Consider the following 25,824-nt stretch of genomic DNA (forward strand, 5'->3'; position numbering starts at 1 on the left):
TGATATACCAAGATTAATGTCAGAAAAAAATTATGTCAGAAAGTATTATAAGGATAAGGAGGTTCACTAATGGCTATAAGATAGTATCTCATGGTAGTTTTGTTTTTCATTTCATTTATTATGGTAAAAGCAAAGCTGAACATTTTCCAGAAGGATAAGTTTACCGAGAACTGGAAGCTTGACTGATTTGCCTTTTTAGGTCTTTTTATTTTACAGATAATCATTTTGATTGCAAATCTTTTCTACCCCACTCTCTTAGAGCTTTCTTATTATCTTAGTTTTATAGTTTCCCATTGCTACAAAGTTGAATGTTTTTGTAATGGAATTTGTCTACCCTGTCATGTCCATCTTTTTCTTCAACTCCCTTTTTTCCCTTAAAGTTTTTTTTTATTAAGATTTATTCACATACCATACAATCATCCAAAGTATATAATCCATTGATCACATTACCATCATATAATTGTTCATTCATCACCCCAATTTTTTTAACATTTTCCTTGTACCAGAAAAAGTGAAAGCAAGAATAAAAAAAAAAGGGTAAAAACAGAACACCCAAATTGTACCCCCTCCATTCTTCCTTTAGTTTTTTTATTTGTTTGTTTGTTTTGCCCCTTTTTTCCTACTCATCCATCCATAAACTGGAAAAGGGGGAGTGTGATCCACATGGCTTTCCCAATCACATTGTCACCCCTCATAAGCTACATTGTTATACAATCGTCTTCAAGATTCGTGGGTTCTGGATTATAGTTTGATAGTTTCAGGTATTTACTGGTAGCTATTCCAATTCATTAGAACCTAAAAAGGGTTGTCTATATTGTGCGTAAGAGTGCCCACCAGAGTGATCTCTCAGCTTCTTTTGGAATCTCTCAGCCACTGAAACTTACTTCATTTCATTTCACATCCCTCTTTTGGTCAAGAAGATGTTTTTCATCCCACGACACCAGGTATAGATTCCTCCCCCGGAGTCATATTCCACATTGCCAGGGATATTTACTCCCCTGGGTGTCAGATCCCATGTGTGTGTGTGGTGGGGGCTAAAGTATTTTAAAGTAAATTACAGACAGCATGACATTCTATCATTAATACTTCCATATGCATCTCAAAAAAGGAGCATTTTCTTACATAGCAAAATGATATCACATTTAATATAATTAAAATTAACAGTATTCTTTTTTATCATCTGATTTCCAGTTTTCATTCAAATTTCCCCAAGTATCCCCCAAATTTTCTTTACTGCTGTATGTCCAAATCAGGAACGAATTCAGAACCATGTGTTTCATCTGGGTGATGCATACCTTAAATCTTTTTTAATCTGCAACAATCTTTTTTTATTTTAATCTTTTTAAATCTACAACAGTCTTTGTTTTAATGATACTCATCTCCTGAAGAGCCTCTACCAGTGTCCTATAACATGCCCCATCTTCTGGGTTTGCCTTTTGTGTCTTTGTGGTGGTATTAGCTTAACTTATGCAATTCCTGTGAATTGGAAGCTAAATCTAAAGGCATGCTTAGAGTCAATTTAAACTCTTTATGCAAAACTGCATTGGAGGTGATGTTGGGTACTTGACATCGAGATCACAATAGGAGAGATTATAATGTCTGCTTGTCTCAGTCATTTGTAATTTCTTGTATTACTTTAAGAATCAAAATTTAAGAATCATAAAATCCTTTAGAAAGTGGGAGTCATTACACTTCTGGCCTTTTCTCATTGTTTTCAGAAATATCTAGGTCTTCATCCACCTAGAGTTTTATAATGCTAAATAAAGTAAGGTGTAGATTTGTTTTTTCCTTCCTTCTGATAGCCAGGTGTCAATAGCATTTATTAAAATGGTCTTGGTAGTTATACAAGTGTTTATATTTGCCAAAACTCATGGAACTGTACCCTGGAAGAGGTGAATTTTACTCTGTATAAATGATGCCTCAATAAACCTGACTTAAAAAAACAGTCTTTAATTTTTCTCATTGTCTTATTACATTTGGTTTGTCACATAAGATATTATTATATAATTTAATGTTTTTTTCCATTGGTAATTTTAGATTTGTATTTTAATAACTGATGTTTACATATGTTTTTAACATTGTATGGCAAGAGCCTTCTTCTTTCTCCCACTTGCATCCTGTGACGTGTGATTTCTTTTTTATCTTATGTGTTAAGTTCTGTAAATGATTTTCTTGGGATTGTGTGATTGCAGAGTATTTCCCATCTCAGGCAGAGGCAAACTATACCTCTGTAGTAATTAAAAATTTTTGCTTATTTGAATAGTTTCAATTTTAACATCTTCCTCAACTGTTTTGTAATTTTTCCATAGCTCTCCATTAAGTTGTTTTCCAAGAAAACAATATTCTTTGTCAATTTTGAGAATCGTAATTTATCTTTTCCTTAATTTAAAGTGTCTATTTCCACCCTGTGGTGGTTCTAATTGGAGTGGATTTCCTTCACATCCTTCTTATTTGTAGAACACTTAAAAATATATACTTTATATTGTGAACTATAACATTTATACAGAAAAGTGATAACTTTTAAAGTATGATTGAACAACTAGTTATAGAACAAATTTCAAAGAATGTTAAGGGTTACAGTTCCACCATTTCAGTTATTTCCTTCTAGCAGTTCTAATACACTAGTATGTATTTATATACAGATTCAGTATTCATGATCCTTTGTTAAATCCTATCTTGTCTGTTGTTACTCCTCTCTCTGATTTGATTACGAGCTCAATTTTCAGGAATATCTGGGTAATGACCACCCTAACTTTGTAAAACACTTTTATAGTTTTATAACACTAATTTGTTTTTGGTCTACAACAAATTTTTGGTCTTAAGATACCTTTCCACTTTTAATTATTGAGGACCCTGTAGAGTTTTTTGGTGAGTTTTAACTATTAACATTTACTTGGTTAGAAATAAAATGGAGCATTTTTAAAGTACAAGAATATACAAGCATACATTCCATTAGCCACCACTGCGATGTCGTCATCACATTTTATTTGGTCACTGAAAAACAGATTAGGGAGAGAATGACAATGAAGAAGGCAAATAAACATCTTGGTATTGTTAGGAAAATAGTTTGACATTATCGGATCCCATAAAAGACTCTCCGATCCTCCCCTTGGAGGAGTCCTGGGATCACACTTTGAGAACTGCTGTCCGTCACAAGTCTTTCGCGTCTCTTCCTAGAGTTAGCGTCTCTTGATGCTACCCAGTTGCCAGCTAGGAGCCGGAAGTCCGCGACCACACCAATGAATACCCGGCAGCAGATCCTTCCTTCAGGCGGAGCTGCTCCCGGAAGCCCAGAGCTGCGCGCGCACCGTGAATCTCCGACTTTCCGGCGTGCCCCGGACGTGCTTAGTGGACGTACGCAGGCCGTAGTGAGTCATGTGACCCACGGGGAGCTAAAGCGGGAATCTCTGGGAGCGTTCACTGTGGTGGGGTTTCTCGGTTTTAGCTTTGTTCTCTGTTGGCTACCCCAGCTGGGCCCGGGTCCCAGCCCCGGCTTTCGCCCACCAGCGGGGAAGGAAGCTGGTAGGGGAGGAAAGGTTCCAGCTAGAGCTCTTGCCTCTTCACGCAGCTCGTCCGCCGTACCTGCAGGCCCCTCAGTGGCTCTCCCAACCTGCACCCTCCTGACCAAGAGTCCGCCGCGCGGCCGACGCTCCTCGCGGCCCGCTCTCGCCCTTCTAAGGTCACATTGTAAAACCTTGGTAGGCTACGGGCTCCAGGTCCCTGGTGTTGAGATAAGAAACGTTTGCAAACATGTCTCGGATAGAAAAGATGAGCATTTTGGGCGTGCGGAGTTTTGGAATAGAGGACAAAGATAAGCAAATCATCACTTTCTTCAGCCCCCTCACAATTTTGGTGGGACCCAATGGGGCGGGGAAGACGGTAAGTCCTGAGTAGCCGCCTTATGTTTACGGGTCGACATGTCTTACAAATCCGGAGAATAAAGTTTGTGACTGGGGATTCAGAACTGTTTTTAGGAAGAGAGGCGTCCCTGTGGCTCTGCTGAGCTCCTGATGGCTGGGACTGCAGGTGACCCCGGCCCCGAGGCAGGTTCTGGTGTGGCTTTAAGGCCACAAAGACAATAGGAGTCAGCCTGACCCAGGCATGTAAGGGTGCCCGGGTCTGTCCTATCGACAAGGTTTAAATAAGAATTCCATGAGACCCGGACCTGCTGCTGCGCTAGGCGAGTTCACAGTCCTGCAAGAAGCCCTTTAACGTGCGTTAAAGTTTGTTTGAACGCTGTCTCCTTGCGCCAAAAAATAACATTCCCTTCTTAGCAGTTGTCCCAAACAGGAATTCCTTACAAAGTTAAAAATATTTGACTTTTAAGAAAAGTTTCTGAGTATGCCGACTGTTTAAGGATATTAAATGGGAAATAAAAGGCTTAATTTAAAGCGGAAGCTCACGTAGTGGGGCTTAGTTAAAAGGAACACTATCTTTAGATAACTAATTTTATGGCTTTTCCATGAACTTAAAGCCATTATTGTCTAAACGCTTAATCATACCTTTATTACAGGTTTTACAATAGCAACTTTTATCTGATTGTATCTTTTATAGTCTCCATGGTAAATAAATTTTTATAATATTTTGTGAAAAGCCACAGTTCTCATAACTTAAAAATGGTATTTTTTATTTCTTTAGACCATCATTGAATGTCTAAAATATATTTGTACTGGAGATTTTCCTCCTGGAACCAAAGGAAATACATTTGTTCATGATCCAAAGGTAATGGGGCCAATAAAAGTTTGTGTTTTTAAATTATAAAAGTGATCATAGTTCATTGTAGAAGACCCAGTCTTGGAAAGGTATATTTAGAGAGAAAAGTTACCCAACACAGTCTTGGTACCCACTGATAACTACTGTTGACATGTTCATGTCTTTTCTCCTTTACATAACTTTTCACAAAGCTGAGATCATACTCTTAATCTGATTTTGTATTCTGCTTCCCCACCCCCCCTTAACGTTATCATAAAATCTGATGTCATTGAAAAGTAAATGCTTAATCTGGGTGGTTGGTACATGGTTGTTTTTAAACTCTATACTTTTTTGTACATCTGAAATATTTCCTACTTAAAACGTTTAATGGTTTATAAGTACTTTTAATAGTTGTGTTGTTTTCTTTCGGTTAGATTGCTTTTAGTTTCTCCTTAAAATGTACCATGATGAAAATCATTGTGTATGAATCTTTGTTTGAGTGATGGTTTTTTATGTTGTCCATTAGTGTGTGTAAAGGACATAGAATTTTCTCTACCTATTTTGGCCTATACATTTTTATTTGTTAATTCCAAGCATTTTTTCTTTGTTTATAAAAAAGTTGGTATGTATATAAATACACTCACACTTGAATAGAATTTTCTTATCCATTTTACAAATTTTTATTTAGTGACATACTGTGGATCTATTAGTATATATGTACACTTCCGTTTCATTGTTTTTAATTATTAAATAATATCCTGTTCAGTTGATATCCCGTTTATTTAATTGACCCCTGTTGATGATCATTTAAGTTGTTTAAAATTTTACATCAATAAAAATTATGCTGTAATTATTAAAGCATGAATTTTCCTCTTAGAAATAATAATACAATTTAGTACATTTACTGAGTGCTCTCTATAATGGCTGTTTCACATTTCTCTTCTTAAATCTACAGTCTAGTCTCCATAATTCATCTTGTCTTGTATTTTATTGAGAAAATGGGAGGAATCAGATGAAAATTACCTCATTTTCCAATCACAAAAATCTACCAAACTACATATATGCACATAGTAACTAATTTCTCTTCTGTTTTAAGGATGAATTGTTCAGTTTTTATGTCTGCCAACTCCTCTTAGAAGCTGGACCTGATCAATTTATCTTCTCAACATGAGAATTTTGTTTTGCAACTGTTCCTTCTTTCTCCTGCATCAGCAGTTTCTCCCTCTATATGATCATTTCCATTTGCATATAAAAATACTCTGGTAGCTCCCATCTTTAAACAAACAAACAAAAAGCCCTCTTTTTACCCCAGATCACCCTCTAGCTACCATCTCTTTTCTCTGTTCTGGTTTATAGCAAAATTCACAAAAAATGTACTCACTATCTTTACTTCTTTGCCTCCCATTTTCTTCTCAACCAGTCCATTCAGATTTTTTTCCTTTTTTCTCCCCTGAAACTGCTCTTGTAAGGCTAACAGAACCTTCATGTTGCCAGATAGAGTGGTCAATTCTCATTCCTCAATAACTTGACTTCTCAACAGATTTGATAGAGTTATTCATTCTCTTTAAAAACTTTGTTCCCTTGGCTTCCATGACACCATAATCCCATGGTTTCCTCCTTTTTCACTGGCCAGTTCTTAGTCTTCATTGACGGTTCTTCCTTTGCTTGATTTCTAAATGCCGGTGTGCCCCAAGACTCAGTCTTCTATTCACTACCCCCTTTTCTCTATCTCCTCTCTCCTTTGTGATCTTCAATCTAATGACTTTAAGTAATGGTTATGTGCTGATGACTACCAAATTTATATATGTAGCCCTAACTTTCTTCCTAAACTCTAGGTATATATGTCCAGTTGTTTACTTGAATATTTAATGAGCATCTCTAATTTAACATGTCCAAAACAGAACTGATTTTTCACCCTCCGTACACACATATTCTCAAACCTGCTACTATAGTACTCTCCAATTTAGTAAATGATACCGTTATCTACAGCTAAAATCTGTGTGCCATTGATTCCTTTATCTCATCCTGTTTCCAATTCATAAGGTATTCCAGACTGCTCTTCTAAAATATATACAGAATGTGCCCACCTTCATTCCATCTCCACTGTTCCTTTCCTGGTCTAAGCCATCATCATCTTTCCCCTGAGCTATTCCAGGAATCTCCTGTTTTTCTGCCTTCATTCTTGAAACTTTCTGTTTTTCACACAGCAACCAGAGTTAATCTTTTTTTAATATTCATTAATCCATCCATCCATTCATCTATCCAAGAGTGAAATGTTCAAAATCTGGGGGAAGAACATTGCAGTTAGTGTTAACAGTAACTGCAAAGTCCCTGCGTTGAAAACCTGGTGTGTTCAAGGAATCACAAGGAGGAGCAAAGTGGTGAGAGAAAGAATAGTAGAAAATGACGTCAGATAGATAGAAGGGACTAGATCCTGTAGGACTGTGGATTTTGTTTTTATTTTAAATAGGAATCCATTGAAAAATTTTGAGCAGTAAAAGCACATGATCTCATTTATATTTTAGAGTGATCAGTCTGGCTAATGAGAGAAGATTAACCTCTAGGTGGGCAAAGGTAGGAGAGTGGAGACTAATTAAGGGGATTTAGTGATAATCCAGGTGAGAAATGTTGGTGGCTTCACTAAGGTGATAATGGTGGAAGTGGTGAGAAATGCCTGGATTTGCAATGTTGTTTGAAGATAGAACCAACAGATTTGTCAATGGTTTGGGTAATGGTGTATGAGAGAAGTAGAAGCATCAAGCATAACTCCAGGGTTTTTGGATTGAGCAACTTGATAAATAATGTTGCCATTTATTGTAATGAATTCTAGAAGAGAGGAGATTTGGGTAGATCTTGTTTGAACAGATAAACTTGGAATGTGTATTAGATATCCAAAAGAGTTGTCCAATAAGCAAATAGAAGTCTGTTCAGGGGAGAGATCCAGGATAGAGAAAGAAAATTAGGGATCGTTAACATATACAATTAATTATGTATATTTAATTTTTAAAGCCTAATTATATCATATACAGATTGACTATAAATTGAGGAGCTCCGAGGCCTGCATGTTCTCTGATAGAGAACATTAGTATTTAGAAACTGTAAAGAGGAGAAGAACCTAGCAGAAGATGCTAAAAGAACAATAAGTAAAGTAAGAGAAAAACTGGGAGAGTAGTGTCTTGGAAAATAAGAAAATAAAGTGTTAGAAGAAGAATGAGGGAGTCACCAACTTTATCAAATATGTTAGAGGAAGTTTAGTAAGAGGAGGATTTGGCTATGTGGAGGCCATTGGTGATCTTGATGAAACCAGTTTCATTAATCAAGAACAAGATAAGGAAGTAAAATAGCACAGAAGTCTTATATATTTTGCTGTAAGTGGAACAGAAATAGGACAGAAGCTGAAGAGATTTGTAGGTTATTTTTTTTGTTTTGTTTTGTTGTGTTTTTTTAAAGTGGGAGGTATTAGAGGATATTTATAAACTGATAGGAATGATCCTGGAAAAGGGAGAAATTGATGCCTCTCAGAAAAGGAGATGATCACAGAAGCAAAATCCTTTAGTAGGCAAGAAGAGATAGGATCCATTGCTTAAGTGGAAGGATTAACAGAAGCATGCACTGTTTATCCATTGGAATGGGATGTGTAATTGGTAAATTTGGTGGTGAAAAAATGAACACGTTCTCTTGATTGCTTCTATATTCTCAGTGAAAAAAGAAGGGAAGTCAATGACTGAGGGTTGGAGAATGAGTTAATTGAGACTAGTAAAGGTGTGAAGTAGTAAATTGATTAGTAGTAAATTGATGAGAATAAATTGATTAGGGAAATACAGTATTGCATGACTGTCAAAGGCTCACTTGAGGTTTGTGGGTGAAAATTTAGAGAGAAACCAGTCATCATGTTTGAATATTTTTCTCTGGTCTTCATTCAAGTACTAAGTTGGTGTGCCGGTTTGAGTGTATTGTGTCCCCCAGATGCCATTATCTTTGTGGTTTTGTGGGGCGGACATTTTGGTGCTGGTTAGATTTGTTTGGAATGTGCCCCACCCAGCTGTGGGTGATAATTTTGATGAGATGTTCCCATGGAGGTGTGGCCCCGCCCATTTGGGGTGGGCCTTGATCAGTGGAGCCATATAAATGAGCTGACTCAGAGAGAGGGAACTCAACGGAGTGCAGCTGGGAGTGATGTTTTGAAGAGGAGCAAGCTTGCTCCAGAGGAACGTCCTGGGAGAAAGCCATTTTGAGGCCAGAGCTTTGGAGCAGACGCCAGCTGCCTTCCTAGCTAGCAGAGGTTTTCCGGATGCCATTGGCCATCCTCCGGTGTAGGTACCCGATTGCTGATGTGTTACCTTGGACGTTTTGTGGCCTTAAGACTGTAACTGTGTAGCGAAATAAACCCCCGTTTTATAAAAGCCTATCCGTCTCTGGTGTTTTGCATTCTGCAGCATTAGCAAACTAGAACAGTTGGAAAGTTGGATTTAACCAATGGTTGGGGTTTGACTGGTAATTACAGGGAAAGAAGTGAGAAGCAAGAAATTGGGTCTATTCTGTGTTTACTAATTTGATCAATCTCCCTGTATATAACCAATCTCTCATCTCTGCTGCTACTACCTCACTGAACTAGGGCTCTGCTACTCCATGCTGGGCTTCCTCCACCCCTGTCTGCAAGCCCTTCTCATCTTTGCTGCTTCTAACTCCTCCTGCTTTTCCCCTCACATGGATGCCTTCTCATCCTGCTTGGGCTCTGACTTCCCATACTGGGACATCTCCCTGTCCCCCCATCCTGGATGCCTTCCTTACCCTTCTCAGGCTCTAATACTCTATAGTAGGTGCCCTCTCGCAGGGATACCCTCTTTACTCTGTGCTCTGAAGTAGATCATCTTCTCAGGTGAACCCCCTCCTCAGCTTTTTCAGGCTTTAAATCCCCACACACTATCCCTTCCACCATTGTGGATACCCTCTTCGTCTTGAATTAGGTCATCCCTACTCATGGATTTTTTTATCTTGCTTGAACTCTTGGCATCTTGTGCCAAGCATTCGCTCCATGTGGATACCCTCTTGATCCTATTTGAACTCAGTCATCCCATTCTGGGCTACTATGTCCCTTCATCTCCAGCCAGCATGAGGATGTTCCTTCTTCTGCCCCATCTAATGGTTTTAGGATTATATTTTTAGAAAGGGAAGAGCTTATTTTATTTTATTTTTATTATTTTTAATAAAAAATAATACTTTTTTAAAATTTTATTTATTTCTTATTTTATTCTTTTATTCCTTGGAATAGGCATTTCTTAGTCTTAATAAATTAACTTAGTCTGCTTTACTCTCTTTTAAGTGACTCTCAATAAGAACATGAACAACAGTATTGTAATTGAAATGCTGCCCTTTGCGTGAATTCCAGTTACTAATTTAATATTTGCCAGGTTGCTAGGTCTTAGAAAGGTGCTGGGGAGAGTGAATATGTATATTTGGCCTGCTAGTTAGTTACAGTGTAAACACAAATTCATTTTCTGGTGCATAGATGCACGGCTTCTTAGTTTAATTACTATAAATTAAGTCCCCAGCAGCTGTTCTCCTTGGGATGAAATGATAGAAACAAGTCCTTGGGCTTTAAAGCTGAAAATCAAACTCTGGGCATTCCCTCACTGAACTGTCTGTAGCCTAAGGGGCTACTGCTGAGCAGCCAGTCCAGCGAGAGTTCTTCCTCTTTACCTCCACCCTTAATGCTAAAGCCCTTGTTCAAGCTGCCTTCTTTTCTCTTCTAGATTATTCCCTGTTTTCTGTTTTGCTTCAGTCCAATCTGTTCTCCCTGAAGACAAAATGATCCTTCTAAATTTTTTATCTATGCATTCCATTCCCCTGGTTCAAACCCTTCAGCAGCTTTCCATTGCCTTAAGTCCAAGACCCTTGTTAACATGTTTTAGAAGGCTCTTAAGTACTAAAACCATTTTCCAATTTCATTCTCCTCCCTACTTTCTTTTTTTAAATGCAATTTTATTGAGATATATTCACGTAGTGTACAATCTTTCAAAGTGTACAATCAGTTGTTCATAGTATCATCATACAGTTGTGAAATCATCACTGCAATCAATCTTTGAACATTTTCATTACTCCAAAAAATAAAATAAAAATTAAAATAACAAAGAACATCAAAAACATTCCATTCCCCTCCTCCCCCCATTGTTCATTCACTTTTTAACACTTATTCATTGTTTTTTTAACTTTATCAAAAAATTTAAAAACAAACAATAAAAAATAACATTTCAGACAAAACCAAAACAAAGGAATAAGCAAAACAACCTAAAATAACTACATTGCTTCCAACATGTTCCTACCATACCCCAAGAAAATTAACAAACCATAACTGAACAAAGGAATAAGAAAAACAAATAGCCTAAAATAACTACGTTTCTGCCAACTTGTTCCTACCATACCCACCAAAATTAACAAACCATAGTCATTCCTGAGCATTCCCATAACGTTAAGTTTACCTTCCATAACTTATCTGTTCTTATTAGATTATTGTTCCCCCTTCACTACTTGCTGTCTATCGCTAGGTCCCCTAAATTCTACAATACAAAACATTTATTTTATGTTTTTTCACAGAGTTCACAAATCTCTCTTTTTGTGCCTGGCTTATTTCACTCAGCATTATGTCTTCAAGTTTCATCCATGTTGTCATGTTTCATGACCTCATTCCTTCTTACTGCCGCATAGTATTCCATCGTGTATATACCACATTTTGTTTATCCACTCATCTGTTGAAGGACATTTGGATTGTTTCCACCTCTTGGCAATTGTGAATAATGCTGCTGTGAACATCGGTGTGCAAATATCTGTTCGTGTCACTGCTTTCAGATCTTCTGGGTGTGTACCAAGAAGTAAAATCAAAGGGTAACTCTTTATCTAGTTTTCTAAGGAACCTCTAGACTGTCCTCCAAAGTGACTGTACCATTATACAGTCCCACCAACAATGAATAAGAGTTCCAGTTTCTCCATATTCTCTCCAGCATTTGTAGTTTCTCGTTTGTTTAATGGCAGCCAATCTAATTAATGTGAGATGATATCTCATTGTGGTCTTAATTTGCATCTCCCTAATAGCTAGTGAAGATGAACAATTTTTCATGTGTTTTTTTGCCATTTGTATTTCCTCTTCAGAGGACTGTCTTTTCATATCTTTTGCCCATTTTGTAATTGGACTGTTTGTATTATTGTCGTTGACTTTTAGGATTTCTTTATATATGTGAGATATCAATCTTTTGTCAGATACATGGCTTCCAAATATTTTTCCCATTGAGTTGGCTGCCTCTTCACCTTTTTGACAAATTCCTTTGAGGTATAGAAGCTTTTAAGTTTGAGGAGTTCCCATTTATCTATTTTTTCTTTTGTTGCTTGTGCTTTGGGTATAAGGTCTGAGAAGTGAACCCCTAATACAAGGTCTTGAAGATGTTTCCCTACATTATCTTCTAGGAGTTTTGTGGTGCTTTCTTTAATATTGAGGTCTTTAATCCATTTTGAGTTAATTTTTGTGTAGGGTGTGAGTTAGGGGTCCTCTTCCATTCTTTTGAATATGGATATCCAGCTCTCCCAGCCCCATTTGTTGAATAGACTGTTATGTCCCAGTTCAGTGGTTTTGGGGACCTTGTCAAAGATCAGTCGACCGTAGATCTCGGGGTCTGTCTCTGAATTCTCAATTTGATTCCATTGATCAATATGTCTGTCTTCGTGCCAGTACCATTCTGTTTTGACTACTGTGGCTTTATAATAAGCTTCAAAGTCAGGGAATATAAGTCCTCTTGTTTCATTTTTCTTTTTTAGACTGTTTTTAGCAGTTCAAGGCATCTTTCCCTTCCAAATAAATTTGATAATTAGCTTTTCCAGCTCTACAAAGTAGGTTGTTGGAATTTTGATTGGAATTGCGTTGAATCTGTAGATGAGTTTGGGTGGAATTGACATCTTAATGACATTTAGCCTTCCTATCCATGAACATGGAATATTTTTCCATCTTTTTTAGGTCCCCTTCTATTTCTTTTAGTAAAGTTATGTGGTTTTCTATATATAGGTCTTTTACTTCCTTGGTTAAGCTTATTCCTAGGTACTTGATTTTTTTAGTCGCTGTTGAGAATGGACTCTTCTTGACTGTGTCTTCATTTAGGTCATTTCTAGTTTATAGGAACATTACTGATTTATGTGCATTAATCCTGTATCCCGCTACTTTGCTAAATTTGCTTATTAGCTCAAGTAGCTGTGTTGTCGATTTCTCAGGGTTTTCCAGATATAAGATCATATCATCTGCAAATAATGACAGTTTTCCTTCTTCCTTTCCAATTTGGATGCCTTTTATTTCTTTGTTTTGCCAGATTGCTCTGGCTAGCACTTTTAACAGTGGTGACAGCGGGCATCCTTGTCTTCTTCCTGATCTTAGAGGGAAGGCTTTCAGTCATTCACCATTGAGTACTATGCTGGCTGTGGGTTTTTCATATATGCCCTTTATCATATTGAGGAAGTTTCCTTCAATTCCTACCTTTTGAACTGTTTTTTTTTAATCAAAAGAGGATGCTGGATTTTGTTGAATGCTTTTTCAGCATCTATTGAGATGATCATTTGATTTTTCCCTTTTGATTTGTTAGTGTGTTGTTTTACATTGATTGATTTTCTTATGTTGAAGCATCTTTGCATGCCTGAAATGAACCCCACTTGGTCATGGTGTATGATTTTTTAAATGTGTCTTTGGATTCGATTTGCAATTATTTTGTTGAGAATTTTTGCATCTATATTCATGAGGGAGATTGGCCTGTAGTTTTCCTTTCTAGTAGCATCTTTACCTGGTTTTGGTATTAGAGTGATGTTGGCTTCATAAAATGAGTTAAGTAAGGTTCCATTTTCTTCAGTGTTTTGAGAGTTTAAGTAAGATTGGTGTCAGTTCTTTTTGGAAAGTTTAGTAGAATTCCCCTGTGAAGCCATCTGGCCCTGGGCATTTATTTGTGGGAAGCTTTTTGATGACTGATTGGATGTCTTTCCTTGTGATTGGTTTGTTGAGGTCTTCTCTTTCTTCTCTGGTCAGTTCAGGTTGTTCATGTGTTTCCAGGAAATTGTCCATTTTCTCTATATTATCTAGTTTGTTGCTGTGCAGTTGTTCATAGTATCCTCTTATAATTTTTAAAATTTCTTTGGGATCTGCAGTAATGTCACCTCTCATTTATTATTTTGTTTATTTGGGTCTTCTCTCTTTTTGATTTTATTAGTCTAGCTAGGGGCTTGTTAATCTTGTTGATCTTCTCAAAGAACCAACTTTTGGTTTTACTTACTCTATTTTTTTTTTGTTCTCTATGTCATTTATTTCTGCTTTAATCCTCTTTCTTTTTTTCCACTTGTTTTAAGATTAGTTTGCTCTTCATTTTCTAGGTTCTTCTGTTGTTCCGTTAGTTCTTTGATTTTGGCTCTTTCTTCCTCTTTAATGTATGCATTTAGAGCTATAAATTTCCCCCTCAGTACCGCCTTTGCTACATCCCATAAGTTTTGATAGGTTGTGCTCTCATTTTCATTTGTCTCTAGATATTTAGCAGTTTCTCTTGCTATTTCTTCTTTAACCCACTGTGTTAGTTTGAACGTATTATGTCCCCCCAAACGCCATTATCTTTGATGTAATCTTGTGTGGGCAGATGTATCAGTGTTGATTAGATTGTAATTCTTTGAGTGTTTCCATGGAGATGCGCCCCACCCAGCTGTGGGTGATGACTCTGATTGGATAATTTCCATGGAGGTGTTACCCCACCCATTCAGGGTGGGTCTAAATTAAATCACTGGAGCCATATAAATGAACTGACAAACAGAAGGAACTCAGTGCAGCTGAGAGTGACATTTTGAAGAAGCCCTACAGCCAAGAGGGACACTTTGAAGAAAGCGCTGGAACTGAGAGAGGAGCTTCAGCTTACAGAGACATTTTGGAGATGGGCTATGAAAGCAGACTTTTGCTCCAGAGAAGCTAAGAGAGGACAAACACCCCAAAAGCAACTAAGAGTGACATTTTTGAGGAGCTGAAGCCTAGAGAGGAACATTCTGAGAGAAAGCTATTTTGAAACCAGAACTTGGAGCAGACGCCAGCCATGTGCCTTCCCAGCTAACAGAGGTTTTCCAGACACCATTCGCCATTTTCCAGTGAAGGTACCCAGTTGTTGATGCATTACCTTGGACACTTTATGGCCTTAAGACTCTAACTGTGTAACCACATAAACCCCCTTTTATAAAAGCCAATCCTTTTCTGGTGTTTTGCATTCTGGCAGCATTAACAAACTAGAACACCCACTGATTGTTTAGGAGTGTGTTGTTCAACCTCCAGGTATCTGTGACTGTTCTAAATCTCTGATGGTTATTGACTTCTAATTGTATTCCATTGTGATCAGAGAATGTGCTTTGAATAATTTCAGTCTTTTTAAATTTATTGAGGCTTGTTTTATGACCCAGCATGTGATCTATTCTGGAGAAAGTTCCATGAGCACTAGAGAAGAATGTGTATCCTGGCAATTTGGGATGTAATGTTCTATATATGTCTAAGTCAGTTTCATTGATCACATTGTTTAGGTTTTCAGTTTCCTTATTGGTCCTCCATCTGGTTGATCTGTCTATAGGAGAGAGTGATATATTGAAGTCTCCAACATTTATTCTGGATACTTCTATTGCTTCCATCTATTGTTTTGCCAATATTTGTCTCATATACTTTGGTGCACCTTGATTGGGTGCATAGGCATTTATGATTGTTATTTCTTCTTGTTGAAGTGTCCCTTTTATTAGTATATAGTGACCTTTTTTGTCTCTTATCACATCCTTGCATTTAAAGTCTATTTTATCTGAGATTAATAGTACTACTCCTGCTTTCTGTTGGCTGTAGCTTGCGTGGAATATTTTTTTCCATCCTTTCACTTTCAGTTTCTTTGTGTCTCTGGGTCTAAGATGAGTCTCTTGTAAGCAACATATTGATGGTTCATATTTTTAAATCCATTCTGTGAATCTGTATCTTTTAATTGGGGAGTTTAATCAACTCACAGTCAATGGTATTACTGTGAAGGCATTTCTTGAATCAGCCATTATAACCTTTGGTTTTTATTTGTCAGATTTTTTTTCCCTCTCTCTCTCTATTTCTTTTAACGTACCCTTACTAAAACTCGTTAGTTCTGAGGCCTTCTCCATCCCTCTCTCTCCTTTCTATTTTTCTCTGCTGGTAGGGCTCCCTTTAGGATCTCTTGTAGGGCAGCTCTCTTGTTAGCACATTCTCTCAACATTTGTTTGCCTGTGAAGATTTTAAGCTCTCCCTCAAATCTGAAGGAGAGCTTTGCTGGATAAAGAATTCTTGGTTGGCAATTTTTCTTTTTTAGAATTTTAAATATGTCATACCACTGCATTCTCACCTCCATGGTGGCCGCTGAGTAGTCACTATTTAAGTCTTATGTTGTTTCTCTGTATGTTGTGAATTGCTTCTCCTCTGCTGCTTTCAGAACTTGCTCCTTCTCTTCACCATTTGACAATCTGATCAGAATATGTCTCGGAGTGGGTTTATTTGGATTTATTCTGTTTGGAGTTCGTTGGGCATTTATGATTTGCATATTTATGTCATTTAGAAGGGTTGGGAAGTTTTCTCCAACAGTGTCTTTCAATACTCTTCCTAGACCTTTACTCTTCTCTTCCCCTTCTGGAACACCAATGATTTTTATATTTGTGTGCTTCATGTTGTCCATCATATCCCCGAGATCCATTTCAAATTTCCTGATATTTTTTCTCCATTCGTTCTTTTGTACTTTCACTCTCCAGAACCATTTTCTTCAAGTTCGCTTACTTGTTCTTCAAGTTCGTCTGATATGCTGCTATGTGTTTCCAGGATCTTTTAAATTTGATTAACGGTTTTTTTTTTTTCCATAAAGTCATCTGTTTTTTTCATTTACTCTTGAAAATTCCTTATGCTCTTCTAGGATCTTATTTATGTCTTTTACATCCTGAGCCATGATCTTGTTGTTTGTGATTACATCTTTGATTAATTGCTCCAAGTTCTGTGTCTCCTCTGGTTTTTTGATTTGGGCACTTGGGATTATCCATATCTTCTGGTTTCTTCATATGCTTTAAAATTTTCTGTTGTGTTTGGCCTCTTGGCATTTGCTTATCTTGATAGGGTTCTTTTAGGATATGTAAGCTCATTCGAAAAATTATCTATAATTGACAGAGTTACAGATTGGTGGAGTTCACTTTCCCTGACCTACCAGCAGATGGTGCCCCCAAGCACTTATTACCCTCAAGCCAGCTCTCCCCAACTTCGTTTGTGCAGCGAGTGGGGGTCCAGACCTTGTGGAGGTCCAATCAGTGCACCAATTTTCTGTGTGCCATTGGGACCACCAGCCCTGAGGATGGGGGGTGTGCCCTGTACAGTTAGGCAGGGAAGATGGCTTTAAGACCTAGAGTTCCCAGCCATTCCCAGGGCTGAGACTGGAATACCCTGGGGCTGTTGCACGAATCCAACCCTTCAGCTCCGATTCCCCAGTCTCTCTCTGCCACAGGCCCAAAAGTCTCTGGGATTGGTGTAGTGCTCTTGGCACTTCTGTACGGGGCCCCACCTCTAAGCTCTGCACTCCGCGGGTGTTCGTGGAGGAAGACTGTGCAACGTCACAGGCGAGCAGAGTCCCCAAGGGAAGCTCTTGGCCATGTCGCTGTGAAGGGGCATCTCCCAGCCTGCTGAAAAGATGGCTCTATGGGGTGTGGTAACTTCCCACTTCTGTGGTCCTCCGCCTGCTGCACCCCATTCCTGGCTCTGGGACAGTTAGCTGCAGGAGTGCGAAAGGCTATCATCCATGCCAGATCCTGAGGCAGGTGCCTGGGGCATGGAAGACACTCCCCACCGTGCTTGACTGCGTGGTTTTCGCTGCTGGATCCGCAGCTGCTTTCTGGGTTTTTAAACTAATCTGCCTCCAAATGCCAACCCCAGGTTTCTCCCTTCCATGATGCGGCTCGGCTGCTGTTTCCCCAGCAGCCTCAAATGCTCTCTCAATTCTGGACACAGACTCTTGTTTTCACCAAGTGCATAGTCACTGTGGATGTAGCGGACCTTGTCCAGCCAGTAGAACCCTGGAACTGCTATTCTGGAGCACTTCTGTCTTTTATCTAGTGTTTTTCACAGAGAAGTATTTTGCTCTGTCTCTTCTCATCTGCCATTTTGGATCCTGAATCCTCTCTCTACTTTCTGAACTAAATATTCTGTAATTACTTCAGCTCCTCAGTGACTGAGGTGTTTTTATCTGGGTAACTCCTACTCATCCTTCAGGTTTCAACTTTCTCAGCATAAAGATTCACTTCCTTTAGAAAACCTTCCTTGACTTCTCCTAGACAGGTTAGATGCTTCTGCTTTGTACTTCCTATGATGATGTTCAACACACCTTTCTGTACTCTTTTATATAACCTGTCTTCCGTGCTCCAAAGGAGAAAAATATTTTATTATTTTCAAAGCGAAACAATTCATGAACGTTTGAAATGCTTCATAATTATTTCTTGAACAATTTGATGAATTAATGTCAAAGTTGAGTTTATGCCAAAAATCATTAAAGATCAACAAAGGATATTTCATAATTAAAAGAAAAAAAAGCAAGGAATCCATGACTTCTGGTTTTGGTTGCAACAGACTGATGAGTATATTTATGCTCATAAGATGAACAGTTATAAAACTAGAAAAAAATATTTGAAGCAGCTGTTTTCAGACACTGGATAACAGTGCAAAGCCTGTGTTCTTTGGGAAAAGGGAAGCATATCATTTGACTCCACATGTATTCTTACCTTCTATCTAGAAACATTTTGTAAACTTCCGTGCATGAAAATAGAACCCAACAGAGAACACCACTCTCACTAGGCAGGTGAAACAAAGAGAGGAGTTTGAGTTTGCTAAGGCATCTGAAAATTGTTGGGCAGGGTACTGGATGGGGGGGAGCTATGCAGAGGCGGAACAACAGAAATCTGCATAAAGATCATTTGAGTCTTTGGACACATGCTAAGCTGTACATGCATAGGATGAGATTCAGTGAATTCTAGCAGAGAATAACTACTGGAAGTAGGACAGAGCTGTGAGCTGAATAGAGATTCTAGAGGTCACATAATGCTGGGAGACATTTTCATCTCAATATTCCAGAGTAAGGAGACCTTGCGAGACTCTCCAACATTCAATTAGGACACAGGAAAGACCACCCTAACAAAACCTAAAACAAATCCTTGACAGAATCAAACTGAGCTGCCAGTAAATTAACTGCCTGCTAGGACAAAACTCAATGCATTTTAAAGGAAGTCAACACAGTCCACGCTATCGATATATTATTGACAATGTCCAGCATAAATAAAAAATTACTGGATATATGAAAAAGCAAGAAAATGTGTTCCATAACTTGGAGAAACAAAATGAACAGAAAGAGACCCTGAGATGGCAGAGATTTTGGAATCAGCAGGCACAGATTTTTTTTTCCAAGATGACTTTTTTTTAAATTCAATTTTATTGATATATATTCACATACCATACAGTCATCGAAAGTGTACAATCAGTTGTTTACAGTACCATCATATAGTTGTGCATTCATCACCCTAATCTATTTTTTGAACATTTTCCTTGTACCAGAAAAAGTGAACATAAGAAAAAAAAATCTTCCTCCCCACCACCCTCTTTTTCATTTGTTTTTTTTTTGTCCCCATTTTTCTACTCCTCCATCCATACACTGGATAAAGGCAGTGTGATCCGCAAGGCTTTCACAATCACACTGTCACCCCTTGTAAGCTACATTGATACGCAGTCGTCTTCAAGAGTCAAGACTACTGGGTTGCAGTTTGATAGTTTCAGGTATTTACTTCTAGCTATTCCAATGCATTAAAACCTAAAAAGGGTTATCTGTATAGTGTATAAGAATGCCTACCAGAGTGACCTCTTGGTTCCATTTAGAATCTCTCAGCCACTGAAACTATTTCATTTCATTTTGCATCCCCCTTTTGATCAAGAAGATGTCCACAATCCCATGATGTTGGGTCCAGATTAATCCCCGGGAGTCATATCCCATGTTGCCAGGGAGATTTATACCCCTGTGTGTCAGATCTCATGTAGTGGGGAGGGCAGTGACTTCACCCACAGAGTTGGCTTAGCTGGAGAGAGAGGACCACATCTGAGCTACAAAGAGGTACTCAGGGGGAGACTCTCAGGCACAGTTATAGGCAGTTTAGCCTCTCCTTTCCAGTAACAAGCTTCATAAGGGCAAGTCCCGTGATAGAGGGCTCAGCACATCAAACTGCCAGTCCTCAGTGTTTGTGAGAACATCAGCAACAATCCATGTGAGGAAGCCCAACACCTCTGCATTTTCCCCCAGCTCCTCAGGGGGGCGTTAACATATATTTTTATTCTCTGTCCAAATTACTTTGGGATGCGTTGCTACCTCACGCTAACCTATGCAAACCTACTAGGCCTCACTTCCTATTAAAAGTTCCATGTAATTATGGTATTTGAACAAACTGTGCAAGTTAAATTGTTTAGGAAGTATAGATCTTGTACCAACTAAAGATCTCTTCCCTTGGTCTCACATGGAGTCAGTATAGTCCTTTACCCTTTGGCCTGATTTGCCCTAGTCCTAACCACATCTCCTTCATTCATCTCTCTAGTTGAAGTCTGAACTCTTTTTCAGTTTTTTTTAACAGTTGCGATACGCGCTAATACTGACACTCATGTCTGCCGAGTTCTAGCTCTGAGTTTCAGGTGTCACTCAGATACCCAAAGTTCCAGGGATCGATCAGGTTATACACTAAGGGATCAGCATCTGGGAATCTGGAGATAGCCACTACAATTCAGGAATAAATGTGACTGCTGTAAGAACTTACAATCTAGGGACCATTACAATAAGTGTTCCCCTGATAAGCTGTGTTCTAAGGTTCAATTCTGAGTTTACACATTTTAGTTAGTCCATATTGGTGAGGCATTATAGTGTTTGCCTTTGTTTCTAGCATAGTTCACTCAAAATGCTGTCTGCAGGTTCCATTCACCTCGTTGCATGCCTCACAGCTTCACTCCTCGCAGTTGCTCAGTATTCCATTGTATGTACACACAATAGTTCACCATTCTGTTCCTCAGCTGATATACCTTTAGACCACCTCCACCCATTGCAAATCATGCATACTCTCCATAAACACCAATAAAGCACAGATTTTTAAAGGGCTATGATAAATAAGTTCAGGAATTTAAAGGAAAAAATAGACATATAATGTAGAAAATCTCAACAGAGAAATAAAAACTATTAAAAAACCCAAGAAGCTCATCGCATCCCAAGCATAAGCACACTTATATTGCATATCACATTCAATTTGCTGAAAACCAATGATAAAAACAAAAGTCTGAAAAGCAGATGGGAAAAAAAGTGACACATTAAGCAGAGGAGAAAAATAATAAGTGGTGACTGTTGACTTCTCACCAAAACCAGTCCAGACAGTGGGGCAATTTCTTTCAAGTACCAGGGGGAAAAAGTCAACCGAAAATTCTGTGTTCAGCAAAAATCCTTGAAAGAATGAAAGAATGAAGAGGAAAAGGAGAACATTTCACTTTTTTTTTAAAACAGAGATAATTTGTGACAAGCAGACTTGTACTACAAGAAATGTTAAAGGAAGTTCTAAGGCTGAGGAGAAATAATACTAAATTCGTCCTGGACTTAACCCTTACAAACCCTAAGAACAAGGTTCAAAAAGATCAAACTATTCCTGAAGAAATTTAACTGCATGCAAAAACAAAGTTAAACACTCTTTAAAGGAATAAAACAAAATCCTCCACTCAACAATGTAAGAGTTGCAATCAAAAGTTACCAGGCTTGCAGACAAGCAGGGGAATATGAGCCATAATCAGGAGAAAATTAAATCAGAAACAGATCCCAAATGAAAGAGTTGGTAGAATTAGTACACAAGAACCTTAAAACATCACTTAAAATCTTGTAAATGTGCTCAAGTATGTGAAGGAAAACATAAGCATAATGGGAGAAATGAAAGATATAACAAAAAGACCTATATAATGCAAAAAGAAAGTGTTTTTTAAAATAATGATAATGATAGGTCAAAAGTAAAAGAATAGAAAAATATATTCTGCCTGCTAATAGAAAACCGGAGTGGCTATATTAATATCAGACAATAGACCTCTGAACCAGGAACATTAGTAGAATAAAGAGATATTTTCTAATAATAAGAGAGGCAGTTCATCAAGAGGACAAAAGAATTCTGTAGAATTGAGGACACAACAAGCTCTGTAGAGCTTTAAAATACATGAGGCAGGAGACGAAAGAAGATGGTGGCATAGAGAGGAGTGGAAGCTAGTTTGTCTCCCTGGAACAACTGATGAACAACCAGGAACAACTAGTAAATACGCTGGAATAACGGGGCGGGGGGGATGTGACTGTCCACTCATCATACGCTAACCTGAATTGGGAGGGAGGCCTGAGATCGCAGCATAAAATCTGTAAGTAAAAACTGTGGATCCAATCTGGGAGCCCCCTCCCCCCATGGCTCGAACTGCAAAGCCTCATGGTGCTAGAGAGCAGCACTCTCTGAGCAAGCGAATATAGCTCAGCTGAGCTCCACCTGGGGGTTCAGTTAACAAACGTGGACTGCTCAATACGAGATACAAATCCCCAGCAAGCAGACAGAGGCTTTTGGTGGTGACTGACCTTGGAGAGCCAGAGGGTGGCCGCAGACTGGCCCTGAAAGGGGCTTTCTGTCCCTTTTTCAGCTCAGTGGAGAAAGTCTCAGCCACTTTCAGTTCCCAGCACTCTGACCCAGGCAAGGATGGAGAAAGCACAAGCAGAGAGACTATTCAAATGTAAATGACCCCTCCCTAAGTGTATTTTCCCTAAGCAGAAGAAGGTGCTGCCAAGCTCTACTACCCACCTTCCATTCAGAACCAGACCCCAGGAGCCTGGGGGAAACAGCCATGGGCCACACCTCCTTACACCAGTCTGGAGCTACAGGCTGACAGGCACCACTTGCTGGATGGAAAAGCACAGTGACTTGAGGCCTCACAGGGTGTACCAACCTTCTAAGACACACCCTCAGGGAGATGTGATACTATTGCCTCCTTCTGAGACCTGAGCCCATTCTGGTCTGGGAAAACCTGATTGGGGTAACCAAGGAAATCACATACCTAGACAACAGAAAACTACAACCTACACTAAGAAAAACGAAGTTATGGCCCATTCAAAGGAACAAACTTACGCTTCAGCTGAGATACAGGAATTAAACAACTAATACTAAAGCAATTCAAAAAGTTTAGGGAAGATATGGCAAAAGAGATGAAGCATACAATGAAAACACTGGGCATACATAAGGTAGAAATTGAAAGTTTGAAAAAACAACTGGCAGAATCTATGGAAATGAAAGGCACAGCAAAAGAGATGAAAGACACAGTGGAAACGTACAACAGCAGATCTCAAGAGGCAGAAGAAAACACTCAGGAACTGTAGGCACCTGAAAGCCTACACGCAAAAGAACAGCTAAAGAAAAGAATGGAGGAATACGAGCAGCATCTCCGGGAACTTAATTACAAAGCGAGATGCAGGAATGCATGTGTCATTGGTGTCCTAGAAGGAGAAGAGAAGGGAAAAGGGGCAGAAGCAATAATACAGGAAATTAACGAAAATTTCCCATGTCTTACGAAAGACATAAAATTAGGGATCCAATAAGTGCAGCCTCCCCCAAACAGAGTAGATCTGAATAAGCCTATGCCAAGACACTTAATAATCAGATTATTTAATGTTAAAGATAAAGAGAGAATCTTGAAAGCAGCAAGAGAAAAGTGATCCATCACATACAAAGGAAGCTTGATAAGACTATGTGCAGATTTCTCAATAGAAACCATGGAGGCAAGAAGGAAGTGGGGTGATATATTTAAGATACTGAAAGAGAAAAACCACAAACCAAGAATCCTATATCCGGCAAGGCTGTCCTTCAAATATGAGGGAGAGCTTAAAATATTTTGTGATGAACACACAACCGAGTTTGTGAACAAGATACTTGCTCTACAGGAAACACTAAAGGAAGCACTTCAGACAGAAAGGAAATGACAGGAGTGAGAGGTTTGGAACACAATTTTGGGAGATAGTAGTACAGCATTGTAAGTACACTGAACAAAGATGACTAAGAGCATGGTTGAAAGAGGAAGGTTAGGACCATGTGGGACACCAGAACGAAAGACGAAAGATGAAGACTGGAACTTGATAACTCAGTGAAACCTAGGGTGCTCAACAGTTGTAATAAAAGGTACAAATATGTTTTTTACATGAAGTAGAACAAATGAATGTCGACATTGCAAGGTGTTAAAAATAGGGTGGGATTGGGGGGAAAATACAATCAATGCAAACTAGAGACCAGAATTAACAGAAACATTGTATTATACTTCCTTTAATATAACAAAGGCAATATATCAAAGCTAAATTCATATTGGGGGGGGGCCTGTAGGGGAAGCGTATAGGACTCCTGGCATTGGTGATGTTGTCTGACTCTTTATTCTACTTTAGTTTAATGCTATCTTGCTGTTTGTTGCCTTCTGTCATGTTTTTTTTTTTCTTTCTCTCTTTTCTTTTTCTTTTGTCTCTACCTTCTTTCATTCTTCCTCCTTCTTTGTGGAAGGAATGGAGATATCCTTATATAGATCATGGCAATGGTGCTGAATACATAAATATGTGACTATACAGGGAACCAACAATGGTTTACTTAGGACAGCATGTATGGTGTGTGAACATACCATCTAAAAAAAAAAAGAGGTTTATGAAGAAACCTTGAGGGCACTATATTGACTGAAATAAGACAGGCACATAAGGACAAATATTGCAGGGTCTTACTGATATGAACTAATTATAATATGTAAACTCATAGATATGAAATATAAGTTACCAGGATATAGAATGAGGATAAAGAATGAGGAGCAGTTGCTTATTATGGGTAGAATGTTCAACTAGTGTAGACCTAAACATTTGGAAATGGACAGAGGTGATGGTAGCACGTTGTAAGAATAACTAAATGATGCTGAATGGTGTGTGAAGGTGGTGGAAAGGGGAAGCTCAGAGTCACGTATGTCACCAGAAGGAAAGTTAGAGGTTAAAACATGAGCATGTATAAAACAGTGCATCCTGTTGTGGACAATGTCTGTGATTAACTGTGCAAATATTAGAAATCCCTCTCAGGAAGTAGAACAAATGTATGACACTATAACTAGAAGTTAATAATAGAGGGGCATATAGGAAAAAAATACATACTTATTGCAAACTATATACTACAGTTAGTAGTTTTTTTTTTTTAATTCAGTTTTATTGAGATATATTCACGTACCATACAGTCATCCATGATGTACAATCAGCTGTTCACAGTACCATCATATAGTTGTGCATTCATCACCCCAGTCTAGTTTTGAACATTTTCCTTATACTGGAAAAAATCGGAATCAGAATAAAAAATAAAAAGAAACACCTAAATCATCTCCCCCATCAAACCCTATTTTTCATTCAGTTTTTGTCCACATTTTTCTACTCATTCATCCATACACTGGATAAAGGGAGTGCGTTCCACAAGTTTTTCACAGTCACACTGTCACCCCTTGTAATCTGCGTTGTTATACAATAGTCTTCAAGAGTCAAGGCTACTCGGTTGGAGTTTGATAGTTTCAGGTATTTACTTCTAGCTATTCCAATACATTAAAATGTAAATACAAAGTGTTATCTATATAGTGCTTAAGAATGTCCACCAGAGTTACCTCTCAACTTCATTTGAAATCTCTCAGCCACTGAAGCTTTATTTCATTTCATTTTGCATCCCCCTTTTGGTCAAGAAGATGTTCTCAATTTCAAATGCTGGGTCCAGATTCATCCCCAGGAGTTATAATCCTGCGTTGCCAGGGAGATTTACACCCTGGGAGTCAGGTCCCATCTAGGGGGGAGGGCAGTGAAAACACCTGCCAAGGTGGCTTAGTTAGAGAGAGAGGGCCATGTCTGAGCAACAAAGAGGCACTTGGGAAGAGTCTTGAGCACAATTATAAGGAGAGGTTCAGCCTTTCCTTTGCAGTAACAGGCTTCATAGGGGCAAGCCCCAAGACAGAGGGCTCAGCATGTCAAGCTGTCAGTC

The 25,824-nt window shown here is 38.6% G+C and overlaps 1 protein-coding gene across 5 annotated transcripts in view; it reads left to right on the plus strand.

Annotated features, from left to right (window-relative positions):
- The window catches only part of RAD50 (RAD50 double strand break repair protein), a 289,914-nt gene that overhangs the window by 141,449 nt on the left and 122,641 nt on the right, over window positions 1–25,824 (plus strand). For 2 of the 5 annotated variants that reach the window (XM_037801332.1, XM_037801336.1), the window contains exons 1-2: window positions 3,393–3,879; window positions 4,639–4,722. The exons of the other annotated variants lie outside the window; for them this stretch is intronic. In XM_037801332.1, coding sequence (XP_037657260.1) covers window positions 3,751–3,879; window positions 4,639–4,722 — 213 coding nt within the window. In that variant the 5' untranslated portion in view covers window positions 3,393–3,750. Of the gene's footprint in view, window positions 1–3,392; window positions 3,880–4,638; window positions 4,723–25,824 lie in introns of those variants that run through there. 5 annotated transcript variants of the gene reach the window in all.

This window comes from Choloepus didactylus, chromosome 13, assembly GCF_015220235.1.
Source record: "Choloepus didactylus isolate mChoDid1 chromosome 13, mChoDid1.pri, whole genome shotgun sequence".
Classification (NCBI taxonomy): Eukaryota; Metazoa; Chordata; class Mammalia; order Pilosa; family Megalonychidae; genus Choloepus; species Choloepus didactylus.